Below are 21850 nucleotides of genomic sequence, written 5' to 3' on the forward strand. Positions count from 1 at the left end.
TGTACTAGTAGTACCATTCCAAAGCTTAGATGGTATTAGTTTATCACACTGCAAGGAAGAAATGATTTTTATTCATTTTTCTATAACTTTGCTATAGACTGAATGTGTCCCCCCGAAATTCATATGTTGAAATCTAATTGCCAGTGTGTTGATATTTGGAGGTGGGGTCTTTAAGAGGTGAATAGGTCAGGAAGGCAGAGCTCTCATGCGTGGGATCAGTGCCTTTATAAAAGAGACACCAGAGAGATCCCTCACCTTTTCTGCCTTCTGAGGGAGGATGCAGCGACTAGACAGCCATCTGTGAACTGGGAAATTGGACTTAACCAGACACTGAATCTGCAGACGTCTTGATCTTGACTTCCCAGCCTCCAGAATTGTGAGAATTAAATGTTGTGTAAGTTACCCAGTCTATGGTATTTTTGTTATAGCAGCCTGAACGGACTAAGACACCCTCATCTATACAGTAGGTCCTATTACTTATCTAGTTTATATATAGTGGTGTATATGTGTCAATCCCAATCTCCCAATCTATCCCTCCCCCCTTACCCTCTGGTAACCATAAATTTGCCAAACAACTTACTTTTATTTCAACAACTTCAGTAAAGTCAGAGCAAAATATTAACGTAAAGTCTAAAATTTTTCATTCCTATGGTCAGAAAAATTGTATTTTACCCATAAATGGTAATAATGTCAGTAACGGCATAAGTCTATCTGTGTCTCTTCTTACATATTTTAGGATTCAAGTCTACAATACTAAAAATTTGTAAGCCCATTTACCTGCATCTCTTACTCTCTGGACAAATTTCTGAGACAGCAGACTTAAAGTCTGATACCGAGATGTGAATGTCGTCCCTAAAGGATTAGAACAATGGCCTGGATATCATTATAGAATCATGTTATTGTACGATAATTCAGAAATTTCTTGGTTCAGCATTTCTCAACAGTGTTTCTGTTAAATGCTTTCAATAAAAGGGTTGTATAGTCAAAAAAAAGACACCCTCATGCAGCCTGACAAGTACCTTGCATGTAAAAACGACAAGTCACTCTGATATAGCACTTATGGTATTATGCCAGGTGCTATTCTAAGTACTTGATATGTATTAGCTCAGTTGATTCTCATAGTCTTACGGAGCAGATACTATAGATCCTTTATCTGCAGTTCTGAAACCTCAAAATCATAAGTTTGTGTTTGGTTTGGGGTTAGTTTGTGGTAAATGCATTTGGTGGCAAAATATGATCTGAACATACTTTTGAAACTCTTTTTGTCCATATCCTAACTAGTGTTAATACTCATGGTTTGGTGCAGAAGTAGTAAAGCATTTGGGTACAGTGTACTGAACCAGACTCCACTTAGGATGTTTTATATACTATATAATATGTACTGTGTTACCTTTCCAAAATCTAGAAAATTTTCTGAATTCTGAAATGCATCTGGACCCAAGGGGTTTGGGTAAAGGGATTATGGTCTTATCTCTATTTAATGGATCAGAATTTAAGGGAAGTAGTATGCCCCAGTGTCACACATCTGGTAAACAGGAGGTGGGATTTGAATCCAGGTTATCTGGCTCCGTAGACTACCTACTGCTCTCTACAGCCTGTGGCAGAGTGAACACTAAGTAACTATTGCATAGTGTTTCTCAGTTCAGCCTACACGGAGATGGGCATATGAAAACTGGAATATCTTACCCTTATTTATTTTAGTCAGCTGATATACATGGGAGCTGAGGAATTTCCTGGAAAAAGAACTTAGAACAATGTTATTGTTCATATTTAGATTCATATTTAGATATGCGCACAAGTGGAATAGAAAGACATGACAATCCAGATCCCATGGGGCTGTGTGGCCTGGGGCATAAACCACATTGAAGAAAGGAAGGTAAACTGGACTCTCACCAGGGCCTGAAGACTGAATGGTTCTAGCTCCCAGTGTTGGCTTTTACATGTGCTTCAGAGATCGAGAAGCTGTATCCCAAGAATTCCTTCTGTGACCCTTCTAAGAGAGCTAATAGAGCAAGAGCCTTTTTTACTTCATAGCGGAGTGATGGAAATATGCCATTGATGGTGGAACTGTAGGCATGAGAAATGGATAGGACTGACTTGTGATAATAGTGTGACATTCCTTGTGACCCTTCAAAGATATTAGATGGACCTGAACCTGGGAAGGAGGCAAAGGTTCTGCATTTCTGCAGATAGTTTGTCAAGCTAATGCAAGCTAGTAGGACCTATTAATGAGGTCTCCTTTATATTCATAGGCTGATGTGGACATATTTTTACAACAAAAATATTCATAGAAAAAATTTTTTTTCTTTTTCCATAATGTTTAAAACTCTTATACAGCATTTAATTTAATATGCAGAAGCTCATTTTTTCCACATAATTTTTTTTTTAAATTTTATTTATTTATTTATTTATTTAATTTATGGCTGTATTGGGTCTTCGTTTCTGTGCGAGGGCTTTCTCTAGTTGTGGCAAGTTGGGGCCACTCCTCATCGCGGTGCGCGGGCCTCTCACTGTCGCGGCCTCTCTTGTTGTGGAGCACAGGCTCCAGACGCGCAGGCTCGGTAATTGTGGCTCACGGGCCTAGCTGCTCTGCGGCATGTGGGATCTTCCCAGACCAGGGCTCGAACCCGTGTACCCTGCATTGGCAGGCAGATTGTCAACCACTGCGCCACCAGGGAAGCCCCTCCACATAATTTTGACCTGGACATGGAGAAGACTTTTTTCCATCAGAAAGTAGTTCTTTTCAGTATGAAGGTATACTGGTTGGACTGCATGAACTGAAACTGCACATGTCATTTCATGACAGCAATCATGTTCATATTCTGTATGTGCAGATGATCTAGAATCGGTATCAACCAATTTATAATCTATGCCTTTTGAACAGACATACATTAAGTGCTTGCTTTGTATATGCAAAGAACTTGACTGATGTCGACTTTGTAACCAGTGAAAGCTTACTGGAGGGCAATCATTTATTTGATCTGGGCCTTGAAGCATGATTAGGGTTTCAATAGGTAGAGATGGGAAGTAGTGAGAGTTCATATAGTAACACTAAATGTGATTCTCTTATCTCCATTTTATAAACACAGAAGTTGAGGCTCTGAGACTAGCTTGTCTGAGGGTGTATAGTAGTGAGTGGCAAAACTAATGTTTGAGTCCATCTGACTCCAAAATATGTTTTCTTTCTGTTATGCAATATGTTTATTCCTGTGGCAAGAGCTGTGAGATAGGAGAATGGAAGTTACACTCGGCTTTCTGAGTCTCCATTGTAAGGAGTGCTGTGCAGTGGTGGGTCTGGAGAGTTTACCTGGGATCAGATGTGGAGAGACTTGAAGGCCATGTCAAGTAAAGTTGGATGTTTTTGAAATTAATGGCGAGTCATGGAACATTTTTGAATGGGATTAACAAGATTAGAATTGGGCTTTAGCAAAATTTCTCTGAATGCGGTGTGAAGGATAGACCATCTTTCTCTGGTATTTGGTAACTACCTCAAGTTGTTGGCAGGGGAGAACAGTTAGGAATCAACACCAACATTTTGTGCTTGGTTGACTGAGAAATTGGTGATACCTTTACCTGATATAGGGAACAGAGGAGGAGAGACAGATTTGTTGGAGAGAAATTTCTTGGTAAATTTGGTTTCTAACAAGTTGAGTTTGGGGTGCCACGTAGGTACTCCTGTAATTGTAGCAGGCATTGGAATAAGGGCCTGGGCCTCTGGAAAAGTAAAGGTACAGATGCAGGTTTGAGCCAGCTGTTTAGAGGTAATAATTGAAGATGGGAAGTAGATGATATCACAGAAAGTGAGAGCTAGAGCACAGCTAAGGACAGTTTGAGAGATTCTGTATAAACTATTTCCATGTGGAGGAATTTACTGGCCCAGTTTGAAGTCAGGAAGGATTGAGTGAAGCTTGAATAATCAGCATTTATTAAATGTTTTTTGATTCTATGAATCGTACTTGTATTGTGCTTTGGTGTCATATTTGTGTTATAATAATTTAAATTTAATGGCATTCTTTAATATTGGCTGGAAATGGATGACATGTCAAAATAAATCATATTCTGCAAAAGGTAGGATATTTCCCTGGGTATGTCTTTCAGTTGCAACTTAGTTCAGTGGCAGTGAATGTTACATATAGTGAAAGGTATGTGCTTGAGATTGGGATTTGGGTATCCACAGTGTGAAGCTTATCTTAGGCTTGTGTTACAGCAGGACTGCATCAGTAGAATGAAGGATTATTCATTCAGCTTATTAAACATTTTTTGGATACCTGCTATGTGTCAGGCACTTGATTTTCCTCAAAGGAAAAGCTCATTTCTCTCTTTGAAGTCTCTGACAGTGTTTTCCAAAATGTAACCTGAAAAATACAAGTCCCAAGAGATAGCTGTTCCATGAAAAATAAAAAGTTCTTTAATCAAGTGAGAACTATGCTGCTCATTGTATTTTAAAAGTTTACCTTGCGTATTTGCCTATTAAAGACGGAAAAGTCTTATAGGAATTAAACTTTATATTGGTTTAAGTTTTTCCCAAGCTTATTTCACCATGGGCCATTTTCTCCTTCAACATAGCTGCAATAAACATCTCTTTGCACACTTTAGGAAATGTTGCTACTATGGATTTTGCCAGAATAGTTCCATGTTCCAGCAGAGTGGATGTTCTAAGTTATTTTATTTATTTTTAAAATTTATTTATTTATTTATTTATTTTTGGCTGTGTTGGGTCTTTGTTGCTGCGTGCGGGCTTTCTCTAGTTGCGGTGAGCGGGGGCTACTCTTCCTTGCGGTGCGCTGGCTTCTCATTGCGGTGGCTTCTCCTGTTGCGGAGCACGGGCCCTAGAGTGTGTGGGCTTCAGTAGTTGTGGCTCGCGGGCTCAGTAGTTGTGGCTCACGGGGTCTAGAGGGCAGGCTCAGTAGTTGTGACGCATGGGCTTAGTTGCTCTGTGGCATGTGGGATCTTCCTGGATCAGGGCTCGAACCCGTGTCCACTGCATTGGCCCGTGGATTCTTAACCACTGCGCCACCAGGGAAGTCCTCCAGGTTATTTTTGTCTCAGGGATATTATTTTGGCAGACTTCATGCATTCAGTTCAGCACAGGGCTGTGTGTTGATGGTATCCATGCATTTTAGCAAGTTTCCTTCACATATATCCATTGAATGGATGTTCTCCTTACCCCTTCTATCCCATACCCCCACCCCCAAATTTGGGTTGTATGAGAAGTTCATTTCTGACTCTAGTCTCTGTAATCTTTCCTAATATGAGAAATTTCTCTTCATAGAAGCCTTTTCTAGGTTTTAACTAAAAGTTAATGATATTTTTGGAAAAGAGATTTTTTTCTGCAGAATTAATTAACATATACATAAATGACACTAATACTGCAGACTTCATTTTTTTCCCTTCTGCTCTTTTGCGTGAATGTTTTTGATTAATGCATCAATAGTTGTTTTCAGGTTTTAAGAAGGCCATGAACTTTTCAGGTGGGGGAAAAAAGATCCTTTGTTCGTTAATTTTACCATTCTAGTGGCTTTTTTTTTTTTGGCCTTGCTGGGTGGCATGAGGGATCCCAGTTCCCCAGCAGGGATGGAACCCGCACCCCTTGCAGTGGAAGCGCGGCGTCTTAACCACGGGACCGCTGGGGTAGTCCCTCTAGTGGCTTTTAACAGAAGATTCTGTAATATTCTTTGCTCAAAGTCTGACCCTCTGTAAATGTCCTGCAAAAATACTTCACCTAAGTGCTGGAAAGTCGATGCTTAAAGATATTCCTGCATCTATTGTAATAGCAAAAATTGTAAATTACCCAGTGCTAATCAGTAGGGGACTGATTAAATTGATATCTAAGAATGAACAGCTGTTAAAAATAAGTGGTAGCATGAGTATGCAATCGGCAAAATCCGTACTAGGAAATTCTATAGGTTAAAAGGCCTGGTTTCTTTCAACAAATTGTGAAGAAAAGAAAGGAATAGAGGCAGAACCTGTAGATTTTAACAGACTTGAAAGATATATCTACTTTTAAAAAAATGGATAGATGATGCTTATGGATGTACACTTTGTGTTTATCATAAAAACCAAGACAGTTGTTACTTTTGAAGGGAGGGTGAGGGCTATGATCGGAACGGGGCAAGTGGAGGGCTTTCGGTCTGGCTAGACAACGTTGGGTCTGGGATAGGATTTTACCCCAATTACAAGTTAGTAGTTAGCTTGTTACTATTCCATGGATGCTGGCAAAAGATATGCAACTCTTGAGTTAGAGACAAAGGACGTCGTTATTAGTGACCCAATTAGCAGCATTGAGCTTCAGGTTTGTATTGGTTCCCTTGCTCCCCAAGTCCCACAGGGGTGACAGAAGGCCCAAATGAATGCGTTCATATGCAGTGGGTTGCATTACAGGACAGCAATACTGAATTTGGGGAACCTGCCAGTTTGTAACACACTGTAAGCAAGCCTGCTCTCTGTCCTGGAGGGAGACTTTACATTTTCTTCAAAGTTTCTCGCAGCAAATACAGTCCTGAAAAATGACCCAGGTGAAGAGCATTCAGGCCCTTGGATCCATGAAATACACAGCAGTAAAGTGCAGGGAAGCCTCAGGACCCACGGTAGATGATTTCTCCCTACAGCCAGTCAGCTCATTGCAGATGTAATTAAAGGTCGTACTGAAGTAGGAATTACTGGGGTAATTCAATATAATTTATCCTTATATAAAGGGAAAATTTGGCGACATATACACACGGAGAATGCCATGTGAATATTGGAGTTATGCTGCAACAAGCCAAGGAATTATCAGAAGCTAGGAGAGAGGCCTGGAACAGAACCTTCCCCTAGCGCCTTCAGAGAGAGTGTGGTCCTGCTGACATCTTGATCTCAGACTTCCAGCCTCCAGAACTGAGACAATAACTTTCTGTTTAAGCCTAAACGTAGTTTGTGCTACTTTGTTATGATAGCCCTAGCAAAGGAATACAGTTATCATGTTACATTTGTCAAAATTAAGAACATTGCTATATTAGTATTATCTTTATACTTTTTGGATTTCACCAGTTTTTCCATCAATTTTCTGTTCCAAAGTCCAATCCGGGATACCACGTGGCATATCTTTGTCATGTCTTCTTAGTTTCTTCTGGTCTGTGACAGTTTATCAGTCTTTCCTTATTTTTCATGACCTTGGCAGTTTGGAGGAACACTGGCCAAGTAGCCTGTAGAATAGCCTCTAATCTGGGCTTGTGTCTGTTTTTTGTTGTTGTTCTGTTTTTTCTTTTTTCTATCTTTCTTTTTTTTTTTTTTTTTTTTGATGACTAGCCTGCAGTTAAAAGGTTTCTGGAGAGAATATCACAAAGGAAAAGCCCCTTCTCATCACATATCAGGGAGTATCTGTGGGTTTTGACATATGCCTTAAGGAGTACATGGCATCCTCATGACACAGCTGGTGAGGCTGACCTTTATCACATGGTTAAGGTGGTGTTTGTAGGGTTTCTCCTCTCTAAAGTTACCTTTTTCCCTTTTCTACTCTGTTCTTTGGAAGCATGTCAGTAAGTTCAGCCCACAGTCAGATGGTGAGGGGGCTAAGCTTCACCTCCTGGAAGGGGGATTTCTACATAAATTATTTAGAATTCTTTTGTGGGTAAGATCATCTCATCTCCCCCATTGATTTCTTCAGTTATATATATCAGTGTGGACTCATGGATATTTATTTTATTCTTTGGATTATAATCTAACAACACATTATTTATTCTGTTACTCACGTTGTTCCAACTTTGGCCATTAGGAATTCCTTCATTTTGGCTTCTTGTGTCCCTTTGATATGACCTTTTCCTTTTAATTTTCAATTTTTTAAAAACACCTCCCTACTTTCTGATACTGGAAGGTGTTCTCTGGCTCTGGAATCAGCCATTTCTCCAAGGAGCTCTGGTTGCCTTTATTGGAAAATTGCATTTAGAAATCAAGATCTGAGTCTGGGAATGCCCCTTGCTACTGGGGTGTCAGGGTTTTCTCTTGGGGATAGAACTAGAGTAATGTATATATCTATAGTAGAATACATATGCTGTATACTGTTTACTATCCCATGTCTACATAAATAGCGATAAGTGTTTCTGTGTTTATCCTCTGTTATATTAATATATATCCTCTTCATATATATTAAGAAAACATGTTCATGCTGCTGTCTCTGACTTTAATCCAGTACCACAGGGCAGACTTCATTTTAGCCTTCTCTTCTTGCTTGTCTCTAACTCTCCTCCTGACCACTGAGAGCCTGGTTCTCACTGCCCACCCTCCATTACTTGTTTTTTTTTTTTAATTTTTAAAATACAGTATTACCTTTTTTTAAAAAAAAGTTTTATTTATTTTTGGCTGTGTTGGGTCTTCATTGCTGCACGCGGGCTTTCTCTAGTTGCGGCGAGCGGAGGCTACTCTTCGTTTCGGTGCGCGGGCCTCTCATTGTGGTGGCTTCTCTTGTTGTGGAGAACGGGGTTCTAGGTGCACGGGCTTCAGTGGTTGCAGCACACGGGCTCAGTAGTTGCGGCATGTGGGCCCTAGAGGGCGCGGGCTTAAGAAGTTGCTGAGCGTGGGCTCAGTAGTTGCAGCGCGTGGGCTCTAGGGCGTGTGGTCTTCAGTAGTTGTGGCACCCAGATTCAGTAGTTGTGGCTCGAGGGCTCTAGAGCACAGGCTCAGTAGTTGTGGCGCACGGGCTTGGTTGCTCCGCGGCATGTGGGATCTTCCCGGACCAGGGCTCGAACCCGTGTCCCGTGCATTGGCAGGCGGATTCTTAACCACTGGACCACCAGGGAAGTCCCCATTACTTGCTTAACCTCAGTATACATGCAAAGCAGTTTCAAACAAATTTACTAACTAGAGCATAGGTTGACATACAGTTTTTTTTTGTATATTTCCTTACAGCTTGCAATCAAATGACTGTTTTCTAAAGTTACTTAGGTCAGCTTTCCTGCCACCATCCTCACCATCTCTCTTCAGTGTGCTTGTCATACGTGTGTGTGGTTTGGTTACATTTATTTGCCACAGTCTGCATTCCATGTTGGAATCCCCTGACACTGGGTGATTTTTAAAATATATATATAGTTTGTATACATTCAAGTTCACTCTCTGTACATTTCTTTGGGTTTTTGACAGTTGCATAAATCATGCATTCATCACCCAAAGTCCGTGCGGAACAGCCCCATCCCCCTAAAACTTCTGCTGTACTTCCCCTTTGTAGGCAGTCACTTCTCCCGCTCCCCATCACTGACCTGTGTCATGCCCCTATAGTTTTGTTTTCTACAGAACATCATATGAATGGAATCATACAATATATAGGCTTTTGCGTCTGCATTCTTTCACTTGGCAAAAGGCATTTAAGATTCATCTATGTTGTTGCATGAACTGATAACGTGGTCCTTCTTATCACTGAATAGTATTCCACTGTTTGGATATACCACAGTTTGTTTATTCATTTCCCTGTTGAAGAGCATCTTGGTTGCCTTCAGGTTTTAGTGAGTGAGAATAAAACTGCTACACCTGTTTGTGTACAGGTTTTTGTGTGAACATAAGTTTTTAATTCACTTGGGTAAATATCTAGGGGTATGATAGCTGGGTTTTATGGTAAGTCCATGTGTAGCTTTATACAAGTTTGCCAAATTGTCTTCTATAGTGGCTGTACCATTTTGCAATTCCACCAACGATGAACGAGTGTTCCTGTTGTTCTGCATCCTTGGCAACATGTTATTGTCTGTTTTTGGATTTTAGCCATTTTATTATGTGTGTAGTGGTAGCTCATTGTGGTTTTAATTTGCATTTTCCTAATGAGAAATGATGTTGAGCATTTCATGTGTTTTTTTGCCATCCCTATATTTTCCTTGAAGCTCTTCAGATTTTTTTTGCCCATTTTAGTATTGGGTTGTTTGTTTTCTTATTGAGTTTTAAGAGTTTTTTATACAGTTGACCCTTGAGCAAGGTGGGGGTTAGGGTCACTGATTCTCTGTGCAGTCGAAAAATCCGAGTATAATTTTACAGTCAGCCCTCTACAACTGAGTTCCTTCTCTGCACCTGTGGATTCAACCAGCTGGGGATCATGTAGTACTATAGTATTTACAATTGAAAAACATTTGAGTGTAAGTGGACCTGCACAGTTCAAATCCGTGTTGTTCAAGGGTCAGCTGTATATTTTGTATGCAAATTCTTTATCAGATATGTGATAGGCAAGTATTTTCTTCTAATTTCTGGTTTGTCTTTTTGTTCACTTTATCTTTTGCAGAGCAGAAGTTTTAAATTTGATGAAATTCAGTTTATCAGTGTTTTCTTTTGTGGATCATGCTTTTGGTGTTGTATCCCATTAATCCTTAATGTTTAGAAGGCACTGTGAACCAGAGTCCAGGAGTGTGGCCCTCATAAGTGTTCCCGTCCCTTCTCTGGGGGTGGGCTGCCTTTTTTCCCCCCTTTTCCTTTGTCCCCTGTTCCTTTTCCCCAGCTGTGGTTGGTAAACACTAAGGTCAGTAGGCTATGGTTTTGAAGTGCTTCTCCGTTGGGATTAAGGGTCTTATTTTATAGGTCTCCATCCCATTTCCCCACTGTGGTGGGCCTCCGCCAGAACCCTGGGCTACCAGCTTTGAAGGCTCTCTCTCCCCTGAAGATTTATCCTTTTGTTCTGTGTGGAAGATGAGGGGAAAGGATTTAGCTGTGCCTGCTGTTTCCCTCTCCCAGCCAGCACCACCCGGGGGAGCTTTCTCCAGTCTTCCCTGGGAGAACCTGCTTGGGTTCCAGGAGGAAAAGCCAGCAAGAATGGGAGCTCCCCCCATGACTGTGACACCCGCCACCCCCAGGAGCTCCATACTATCACACTTGCCCACACTTGACCTCTAGCAAGTCATTAAAAATTCTAGTTAATCTTCCTTAGGGCTTCTGCCTGAGCTTAAGCACATATACTGGTCCTGCATCTCCCTGAAGGCACCTGTCTCTCCAAATTTTATTACGGAGCTGTTTGCCCTGTGACCCCTGTCTCTGGCTGAGTTCACCAAAGCCATTAATTTTCAGTCTGTTCACCTTTTTTTCTTGTTACAAGGTCAGGAGACGCATCTTTTCAGCTCTCAACATCTCTGAGCTGAAACCAAATAATAGAGTTTTAAAGGATTGTCTCTGATATTAGGTGATAATTTATGTAAAGTTGTTCAGTGAAAACAGTCATGAAACTTTTTTTTTTTTTTTTGGGCTGGGGAATCTGACTTGGTTCAAGCAAAAAAGAAATTTAGTTAGTATGGAGAGAGATGGAAGTTTATTAATACTTGTGTGTAACATGTTTGTATAATATGAAATCTGTTTTACTTTAAAATTCAGAATGATGTAGGTATCTGAAAAGTACAGCTTTTTAGTCTATCTGTCTTTCCATATGAGTAAGGGTTTAATCAAGGAAGTAGAACCACTGAGTACTGAAGGGGAGCAAAATAAGCCACTCCAAAATATGCCACTTGCCTCACTTACCATGGTGCCTGAGGCCCTAAGAACTGTGTATAGACAAGTTCTTTACAACTATATGCTTTCGTAAGCTCATTCTATAATCTGGCCTTAAACTACTTATTCTGCCTACTTTCCTATCACTCATTTTCTCAATCAGCCTTTATTCCACTCATGTTTAACATCTTAACATTTCCAGATATTCACTGTTCATGTTTTAGAATGCGTTACTCTCCAGGATTTTCACCCCTCATTTTCTTGGCATATATCAAGGCCTAGCTCATATATCACTTTTTTTTCCCCAAGTTGTTGGTAGCTACTGTAGTCAGAATTATTTGCCTTCTCTGTTCATCTTTGATTTCCAAGTACCTAACATATTGCTTGGTATACAGTAATAAAGATTTAAGAGTATTTCATAGTCCCAGAAATTCTAGGACTGGGTTCTATTTTATTTTTATTTTTTTAGAAAAAAATTTTTAAATTAATTAATTTATTTTTGGCTGCATTGGGTCTTCGTTGCTGCACGAGGGCCTTCTCTAGTTGTGGCGAGCGGGGGCTACTCTTCGTTGCAGTGTGCGGGCTTCTCATTGCGGTGGCTTCTCTTGTTGCGGAGCACGGGTTCTAGGCGTGCCCGGGCTTCAGTAGTTGTGGCACATGGGCTCAGTAGTTGTGGCATACGGGCTTAGTTGCTCTGTGGCATGTGGGATCTTCCCAGACCAGGGATCGAACCCGTGTCCCCTGCATTGGCAGGTGGATTCTGAACCACTGCGCCACCAGGGAAGTCCCATGGACTGGGTTCTATTTTAAACCAGTTGACTAAGTTCACTCAGAAATAAAAATTAAGAGATTTAAGAGGTATATGTAGTTTGCTTTGGAATTGTCTATCTACAGAGTCCAAATAACTTTAGAAAACTTGGTCAGATGTACTGAGTTATCCATTCGATTAGCTAACCTTAACATTGTGTGAAAGATTTGTATTTAATGTATGTTTTGATGTTGACTTGTGACAAAAACTTAATGAATTTTATCCTAAAGTTATTCTTTGTTTACACAGAGAATGTCTAAGCACACAGATGCAACAGCAGAAGTCCTATTGGAAAGAAAAGGTTGTGCAGGAGTGATAACACTAAACAGACCAAAGTTCCTAAATGCACTGAATCTTAGTATGATTCGGCAGATTTATCCACAGCTAAAGGTTTGTAATTTTCTTAAAGCAATCATATGGATCCTTCTGAAAGTATATCCTTAGAGAATATTTCTGATATTCTCTCCCATAGAATCACTTGACTGTCTGGGATCAGCACCCAAGCCCCATCGCTTCTAGAGTCCTCAGCACTTTCCTAAGTGGTTATCCTGGAGCACCCCTAGTGACAGGGAGTTCATTGCCTCAGAAGACAACCTCTTCCACTTTCACAAGGCTCCAAGTTTCTTCTTATGTTCTGCCCCTCTTTATTTTATTTTTCCAACCTGACGATATATTAGGCCCATATTTTTTCACCTTGGTCTCAAAGTTGTTGTGGCAAAGATTTCAGTTGCCATCATCAAACTTGGATCACAAAATGCACTTATCTAGCAACTTTGTTGGGATAGCCTCTAATTTATGTCAGAAAAGAAAATGAAGTTGGGATCCATTTTTCTGCATATGTTTTATAAAACTTATGCTTTGTATATATCCACATATGTCTATATATACACGTGTTTATGTGCATATAGATATATCATTAATGAGTTTGTATTTATGATATGCTTATACCATCTTCTTTTACATTTGGATAGAAGTGGGAACAAGATCCGGAAGCTTTCCTGATCATCATAAAGGGAGCTGGTGGAAAGGCTTTCTGTGCTGGAGGTGATATCAGAGGTAAAAACTTTTTTCCCTTTTCACCTAAATGCTTTTTCCCCCCCAAAAAAACTGTTAAGGTATTAGCAAATTTTTGTGGTACTTTGTAATTTGCTTTACTTTCTAGAATTTTTTTTTGTTAAACAGTTAATACATTTTTAGTGTGGTTAACTTAGAAAAAGAAAACATTTAAAGACTTACCTCTTGTAGTTAATAGAAAAATGAGAATAGCAGCTGTTTTGTTTTTTTTTTAACTACGTACATGCCCTTCAGGTATCTTGTCTCTTTCCCTGAATCATCCTGAACAAAATGTTCAGTTATGGTATGTGATTCTGCTTTTTATTTTAGAATAGCTGTTATTAAGCAATTCAATTTATCACATAACCCTGACAACCTGACCATGTTGAGTGACTTGCCATTCTCCAAATATGACATGCTCTCACATATTTCCATGACTTTGTGCCCCATTGTTCATGATCCCAAAGCAAGAATGCACTTAATTGTAGTATTTATCCTATTATATTATCAATTTTTTTTGTGTTTAAATAAACATGCTGAGATAAATAAAAAGATTAATTCTCCTTAGGTCAGTCTCTACATATTTAACTATTAAAAACAAAAGACAAAGGAGAGAAGAAATGTTATTACCACTGGTTGTCAATATTTTATATATACTGAAAACATTTTGAGTTTTGTTTCTTATGGAATTCGTAGGTTCCTGGGATGGTTTTTTTCTTTGTGTTTTATTTTTTATATTTTTTGTATCGTGTTAAGATGATAATGTTCAGGTTGATCTATTTACCAAATTTATAATCTTATGTAAACCATTACATTTGAAATAGGAAGAAACAAGCTTGATTCAGGACATAATTTCAAATATCTATTAAATTTAAAATAACTGAGTCTTAAAATTTCACTTGAAAATTTTCAGTTGCTTCGACAGACTTATTAACTGAATTGTTTTTTGAATTTGTTTTGCCCACTACTTAAATATTTTTAAAACATTGTTTTTCAGCCTGGAATTAATTTTTCCTCAAGAGCTGGGCTTTTGATCTTGTCAGTTTACGGATGGGCAGAGCCTTATGTATTGATTTTAGCTTCTTCTGACTGTGAGCTATTTTTGCATATAGGCCTAACTTTATATTGCTGTTTGGAAATACAGTTAAAAATTCTAGAATTATTCTAGTTCACATATATAAGCAACAGATTTCAATTCTAGGAAATTTAGTTTCTTTTAAACATCACAGTCCAAGACAGTAAGTGGGCAATCTGAAAAATAAAATTTTTTTTGTAATTTATTTATTTTATTTTTGGCTGTCTTGGGTCTTTAGTGCTGCCCACGGGCTTTCTCTGGTTGCGGCGAGCGGGGGCTACTCTTCGTTGCGGTGCGTGGGCTCCTCATCGCGGTGGCTTCCCTTGTTGCCGAGTACAGGCTCTAGGCTCACGGGCTTCAGTAGTTGTGGCTCACAGGCTCTATAGCGCAGGCTCAGCAGTTGTGGCACATGGGATTAGCTGCTCTGAGGCATGTGGGATCTTCCCAGAACAGGGCCGAAACCCATGTCCCCTGCATTGCCAGGCGGATTCCCAACCACTGCGCCACCAGGGAAGCCCTGACAAAAATTTTTTAGATGATGTTACTAAACATCATTTAATTTATATGGAACTGATTGGTTAGAATAAGATTAGAAGGAAATCTCAGAAGATTTCTGAGATAAAAGCTTTATTCCACAGGCAATACATTTTACACTCCTTTTCTTTTAGTATTGGGGAGAAATGATAAAAGATAATAGATGAGGGTTTTAGGGGTTTTATTGGTGAAAGCCTCAGAATGACAAAACTAGATATCAAACCTTTTTTTATTTTTAAAATTTTTATTTATTTATTTATCTATTTGGCCACCCCATGCAGCTTGCAGGATCTTAGTTCCCCCACCAGGGCCTGAACCCGGGCCACGACAGTGAAAGCACTGAGTCCTAACCACTGGACCACCCAGGAATTCCCCAAACCTTTTATTTTAAAAACCAAGAAAAAAAGTCAATATTTGGTTGGAACATTTTGAAGGAAGCTATATCAGAGTTCTGAAGTTAGTCTAAAAATCTATTAATAGTCAACAATTTTTATGTAACTCTTTCCCATAAAAGAAGTAAATGTATATATTATATATTTAATTTGTATTTTAGTAGGTAATTCTCATAGGACTTAGACAGGAAAAGCATATGAACTTTAAGTGTATGGAAGAGAGGTTTGATGGTGGTTTTGACATTGACTGTAGTAGGAGTACAGTAGATTGGACTATGGAACTCTGGATAATAGAAAATTGCAATACAAATGAAACCATTTGATTGTTATTTATTATTAAGATATTTACTGAGCACCTGCTTATTAAGACAGGCATTTGTATGCTGTAGCAATATCTTTGAGAGGTTATATTTCCATTGATATTAATAAATAAGGATATTACTATCTCATTTACCTTCTTAGCCTTATCTTTTACCATTCTCCTTTAGTCTTTTAAAACTACTTATTTCTTGATTTTATTCTTTCTTGCCTGTGTGCCTTTGTAGGTACTCCTTTCTCCACTCAGAACTTTGCACGTTTCAGAACTTTTCATTTTTAGGAAATCCTTACCTGTTGTTCACAGTTGGCTCAGAGTTCTCTCTTCTGGGAAGCCTTTTTTTTTTTTTTTTTTTTAATTATTATTTTTTTTGGGTGCATCATGTGCCATGCAGGATCTTAGTTCCCTGACCAGAGATTGAACCTGTGGCCCCTGCAGTGGAAGCATGGAGTCCTAACCACTGGACTGCCAGGGAAGTCCCTGGGAAGGCTTCTTTTAATTACATCTCTTATGCTCACATTCCCACGGCACCCCAACCTTACAGTGGGCATGACACAAGGAGTGTAGCTCAGTAGTCTGTCTTACTAGTCTGAACTCCAGGGCAGCCGTCTTATATTGCTGTCTTGTTATCTACAGCACTGAAAACAGTGCGTGGTACCTGGTGGATGCTCAGCAAATGTTCCATGGTGAAATGAATGTGGCAGAAGTATTTAACTAGATGGAATATATAGAACTCTGTGTGTGTGTGCATGTACATGTGCATATATTTCTCTGTGTGTATATGTATAATGTACTTTGTGTTAAGATATATTACCAAAGGAAACATGTATCCAGCAAACATTCATTTAGGTGCTACAGAAAATAGTCAAAAGAAAATGCATTTTGTACCAATATATAACTTATAATTTAAGTATAACACTTTGTAAGAAGTTCTGAATAAGAATTTTTGCCTTGAAGTTTTGACATTGGACTATGGATTTGGGGCTAACTATAATACGTCCGTGGCATGGGTGACTTCAGAACCTTAACAAGCCATTGTAGACTTTCCCCCTGGTACTTACTGTCACGGTATTTAAAATTTTTCTATTTGACTATATTGACTGGAAAACACTTTTTTTGATTTGTAGTCCTTCTTTTTTTCTTTTTTTATTGTAGTGATCTCAGAAGCTAGAAAGGAAAATCAGAAGATAGCTCAAGATTTCTTCAGAGAAGAATATATGCTGAACAATGCTATTGGTATGTGTGCTCTGCTGAGAGCTTTGAAACTGGAATCAAGACATAAGCTGCACAGTATGAATTGTTAAAATGTAATCAACAGACACTCTTGTTTAATCTTTTATATACTTTGTGCCAGGAATAAACTTGATTAAAGTAGTCTGACTGCTCATTCCAGAACAATTCATACTTGATTATTAAATAGGGTATACTTAGCTACTCTTTGCCATATAATCAATATGGAAACATGGATTCTGATCATATGGTTGGCTTTCTTGGAAAACAAAAAACTTGGGTGCCAGTTTTCTCTATAAAATGAAGTGTCATTTCTGAATTCTTCAGGAACTCTGGGATGAAATTTCTTTATAGTCATCATTCCAGATTTCATTGGAAGTGACACAGTAGTTACATTTATCAAGCATGTGTTTCAAATGTTAAATTACAGGGAATAATATAATAAATACTTGTGTACCCACCAGCCCAGAATGAATAGACCATTATATTTTATTTTTGCTTGATGTTTTGAGATTTATTTAAATTAAATAGAATACTATGAGTTTTTAAATTACTGTTCAGTCTACTTCATTGCTTGCTTCAGTGCCATTTCTTTCTCTCTCCAGAAGCAACCACTATCCCTCCTCAGAAGCAACCATTGTCATTAGTTTTTAGCACATCCAGTTAGACTGTACTTTATATTTTTACTACATATTTATGAACAAAAGTAGTATTACTTTGTGTTTTTGAAATTTGCATAAGTACTTTCTTACTGTGTATACCATTCATAAGTTTTTTTTTTGTTTTTTTTAAAAAATTATTTATTTATTTATTTATTTATGGCTGTGTTGGGTCTTCGATTCTGTGCAAGGGCTTTCTCTAGTTGCGGCAAGTGGGGGCCACTCTTCATCGCAGTGCGCGGGCCTCTCACTATCGCGGCCTCTCTTGTTGCAGAGCACAGGCTCCAGACGCGCAGGCTCAGTAGTTGTGGCTCACGGGCCTAGTTGCTCCGCGGCATGTGGGATCTTCCCAGACCAGGGCTCGAACCGTGTCGCCTGCATTGGCAGGCAGATTCTCAACCACTGCACCACCAGGGAAGCCCCCATAAGTTTTTAATAACATGGAATGTAACTGTTCTTATATTATTCAATTACCCCATATTAATCTATTCTATATTAGTGGTTATTTTAGATTATTTCAGCTTTTTACTAATACAGATTGTTACGCCCTTATATGTACACCCTTAGTGCCCATGCGCAGAAATTTCTAGAAATAATAGAAGTCGAATGGATGGATCATAGAGTTTATGTATCTTCAGTGTGTTTCCAAATTCTTCTATAAAGTATAAGACTTTATTTTCTACATGTCCTTTCTATCATTTTTTGTTTCTAAACTTTGCATGCTTGATATCTTATTGTGGTCTTAATTTGTACTTCATTGGACGCAGGTGAGGTAGAAGGTGTTTTATGTTAATCATTTAGATTTTCTTTTCAGTTTCATCCTTTGTTTATCTTTCTTTTGGATTGTCTTTTTCTTACTGATTTTATAGGTCTTTATGTATTCTGATTCTTCACTTTTGTAGATCATATATATTATAAATACACTTCTCTCAGTCTGCTACTTTATCTTTTGGTATATACAAGTCTTTGTTTGAGATGAAATGTATTCATTCTTTTCCTTTATGATTTCTGCTATTTGCATTTAAAAAACGCTTAATAACATGGAGGTTTTTAAGATGTTCTTTTATATTTTCTTTTAATAGTTTGTTTCTTTATACTCTAAGTCTTTAAAGTGCTTGGAATTTTTTTGCATGTGACATCATCTAACTTTTACTTTTCAGCTAGAAAGCCAGAAGTTGTAATGCCTTTGATTGAATAGTCCTTGTTTTCCTCACTGGTTTTAATGATACTTCTATCATATATCAAGTTCTTATATGTGACCAGGACTGTTTCTGGGCAACTTTGTTCATTGGCCTATTTGTCTGTACATATGATAAAACTACAGTGTCAAAATTATTATAGCTTTAAGATATGTCTCTCTCTGGTAGAACAAGTTACCCTTGTTTTCTTTCAAGATTTTCTTGGCTACTCTTGGACTTTTGATTTTTCAAATGAATTTTTTTTTTTTTTTTTTGGTTTTTAAAAATTCAAATGAATTTTAAAATTATTTTGATATTTAATAAGCTTATGCAGTCATTGCCATTAATCAGTTTTAGAACATTTTCATCAGATTGACTTTCATGTCCTTTCATAATGTTTTATAATTTTCTCCATAAAGAAAAAAAAGATTTTTTAAGTGTTATTTTTAGACAGCTTATTTTTTTTGTTACTACGTTTAATAGTAATTTTTCTTATTACATTTTCTAATTGACTATTTCTAGCATGTAGAAATGCTTTTGATTTTAGTATTTTGTTCTTACATCCAGCAACCCTGCTGAAATTTATTATCAGTTCTAATGATGTTTCTGTAGGTTCTCTTGGCTTTTCTACATTGGCAATTTTACCATCTACACATAATTTTTTTCATCTCTTTCCAGTCTTTATACTTATGACTTTTCTTGTTATATTTTGGCTAGGACCTCTATTATAATGCTGAATGATTGTGGTGTTGTCTTATTTCTGATTTCCATGGGAAAGCTTTTAAAATTTCATTCTTTAGTATATAATCATTTTGTAGACACTTTTTACCAAGTTACAGACGTTACTTCTATTCCAAATTTGTTAGGGGTATTTTCTTTTGTTTGTTCAGTTGTAGTGGTCCAGTGCTTGAGCATCCACTTTTCTGACTTTTTCTCTTCCTCTCCTGGGCAGGAGCTTACTGAGTTTTAGGATCAGCAGATAGAGTTTTTCTAGCTATGTTTTACAAATCGTATAGCTCTTCCTACCGTGAGGCTTTATGCAGGTATTAACTCATAGCATGTTATGTGTGGCCCATGTTATTCCTGACTCAGAACAGATACACACACACACTCACTCATAATCTTTGGCTATAGCTTCCACACAGCTATTAGCTTTGAGTTTGTTTCTGGCACCTGAGGATTTCCCTTGTTTGGCTTTGAACTTGGATATACATTGAAAACAAAATTTTTTTCTAGAATTTTTATGTCTTTGAGGTAGGAGTGGGGAGAAGAGGCTGTTTCCCAGTTTAACTCAGTGAGCCACATTGAATGGAGAGCTCTCATTTCTTTGAGTCTATAATTCTCCAGATCAGGTTTTACTTAGGATGTTTTATTCATTCTAAAAATTCATACCAGCGCTGTCCAATAGTACTTTCTGTAATGATAAAAGTATTCTGTTTCTGTGCTGTGCAATATGATCACTACTAGCCACACATGGCTAATGAGCACTTGAAATGGGGCTACTGTGATCAGTAAACTGAATTTTACCTTTGTTTAATTGTAATTAATTATAATCTAAATAACTACATTTGGCTATTAGCTACTATATTAGACAGTGCAGTTCTATACTAAATAAAAGGAGAGGGGAGAAAACCTCTAGGCAGTTTGAGAAGAGTTTGGTAAAATGTTAATATACAGAGAGAAAGCCTTCCAGATATAATTTCTATTCATTGTAATGACATATTTTAGTCGTTAAGGAATTTGACAGATTCTGGCCTTGTGTTCCTGCATCAATTAGCTTCTGATATTTCATATCTAAAATATGTGTATCTGTAGCTGAAATGGTATATTTGTATGCATGTCCACTCCAATCAATAGAGACATTTGTTTCCATTGTTTCTAGGGAATTATAGTTAAAAATTGAGGGCTGTGGAAGTCCTTGTGAATGTTAAATTAGAATTGTACTTCAGTGGCTCATTTGGCAGATTGGGAATATTTATAGAACTGCTAGGTGGATCAAAACTGCACTTTTATATTGGTCTTTGGTAAGGAAGTTATATTGGCAACAAGCTGTAATAGAAGTACAGTGATTTATATTATGTTGTGCACAACTTCCTCTTCAGAGGGAAAGGAACAGAGTAAAAGTTTACAGGATTTTTGAGCTGGAAGGAACTTCTGAGGCAAATCTCATCATTTAATAGATAAGGAAACTTATCTATATATTATATACATGATATACACATGTATGATAGGCATATATACATATAACTTATATGCGTATGTGTGTATACACATATATATATATTGAATTGCCAGTATATAAGTAATGCCAGTATATATATTGAATATAGTTGAATTGCCAGTTAATGACAAAGCTGAGACTAAAATTTGGGTCTTCTAATTCCCAGTCCTTGCTTTTTCCTGTATGCTGCACTTCTCTTTGTATCCAGATACTTCTTTAGATGTATAGAAGACAAATTATGTTCTTTAAAATACAACTGTGTTACATAAACATCAGTGGCTTATAAGGCAAATATTGTTTTTCTCAATAGCTGAGTTATATAGGCTTTCATTTGTTTCAAATTGAGGTGTTGAGTTTTTCATAATAATGAATAGATGACCAGGATTGTGTATGGACTGATGTTTTAAAAAGAACATATTTTATAAGCCATATGTTTAGTCTACTTTGATATTTCTTGCAAAAATTTCTTAGGGAAAATACTCAGAGTTCATGTAACATGTGATGTTTGGAAAAAGAAAATGTATTTTAAGCATTGTAACTAATTACAGCTCTATTTCTTTTAGATTCTTGCCAGAAACCATATATTGCACTTATTCATGGAATTACAATGGGTGGGGTAAGTAGACTGTTTACTCTTATCATTGTTATGTGAGCTGTATTAAAAATAAGTTAATTATTAAACAGAAGTGAGACAATGAATGTAATACAATAGAAGTTGAAACAAAGTCATGTTTGGAGCTTTGCAGGTTTGGGATATAATATTTGCTTTACCCAAAAAAATACGTTCTTAATTATGTTCTATGCTATTTCAGCTTCTTGAATTAGTAAGCTTTCTTAACTAACAAAATTGATTCTTTTTTTTCTTATGTAGAGTCCTTTTTCTACTTATAAGTAAACTGACTGCTTTCAACAGCTTCAGAAAAGAAACTGGAATGTTGAGGTTTTTTTAGACTGTGAATAGTG

General features: G+C 37.7%; 1 protein-coding gene across 4 annotated transcripts in view; it reads left to right on the plus strand.

Annotated features, from left to right (window-relative positions):
- The window catches only part of HIBCH (3-hydroxyisobutyryl-CoA hydrolase), a 90858-nt gene that overhangs the window by 8385 nt on the left and 60623 nt on the right, over positions 1-21850 (plus strand). For 3 of the 4 annotated variants that reach the window (XM_068544787.1, XM_068544786.1, XM_068544784.1), the window contains exons 3-6: positions 12479-12619; positions 13201-13285; positions 16755-16835; positions 21451-21503. In XM_068544787.1, coding sequence (XP_068400888.1) covers positions 12479-12619; positions 13201-13285; positions 16755-16835; positions 21451-21503 — 360 coding nt within the window. Of the gene's footprint in view, positions 1-272; positions 395-12478; positions 12620-13200; positions 13286-16754; positions 16836-21450; positions 21504-21850 lie in introns of all 4 variants that reach the window. The other variant, XM_068544785.1, reaches the window with a different exon arrangement.

Source organism: Eschrichtius robustus, chromosome 5 (genome assembly GCF_028021215.1).
Source record: "Eschrichtius robustus isolate mEscRob2 chromosome 5, mEscRob2.pri, whole genome shotgun sequence".
NCBI classification, from domain to species: domain Eukaryota; kingdom Metazoa; phylum Chordata; class Mammalia; order Artiodactyla; family Eschrichtiidae; genus Eschrichtius; species Eschrichtius robustus.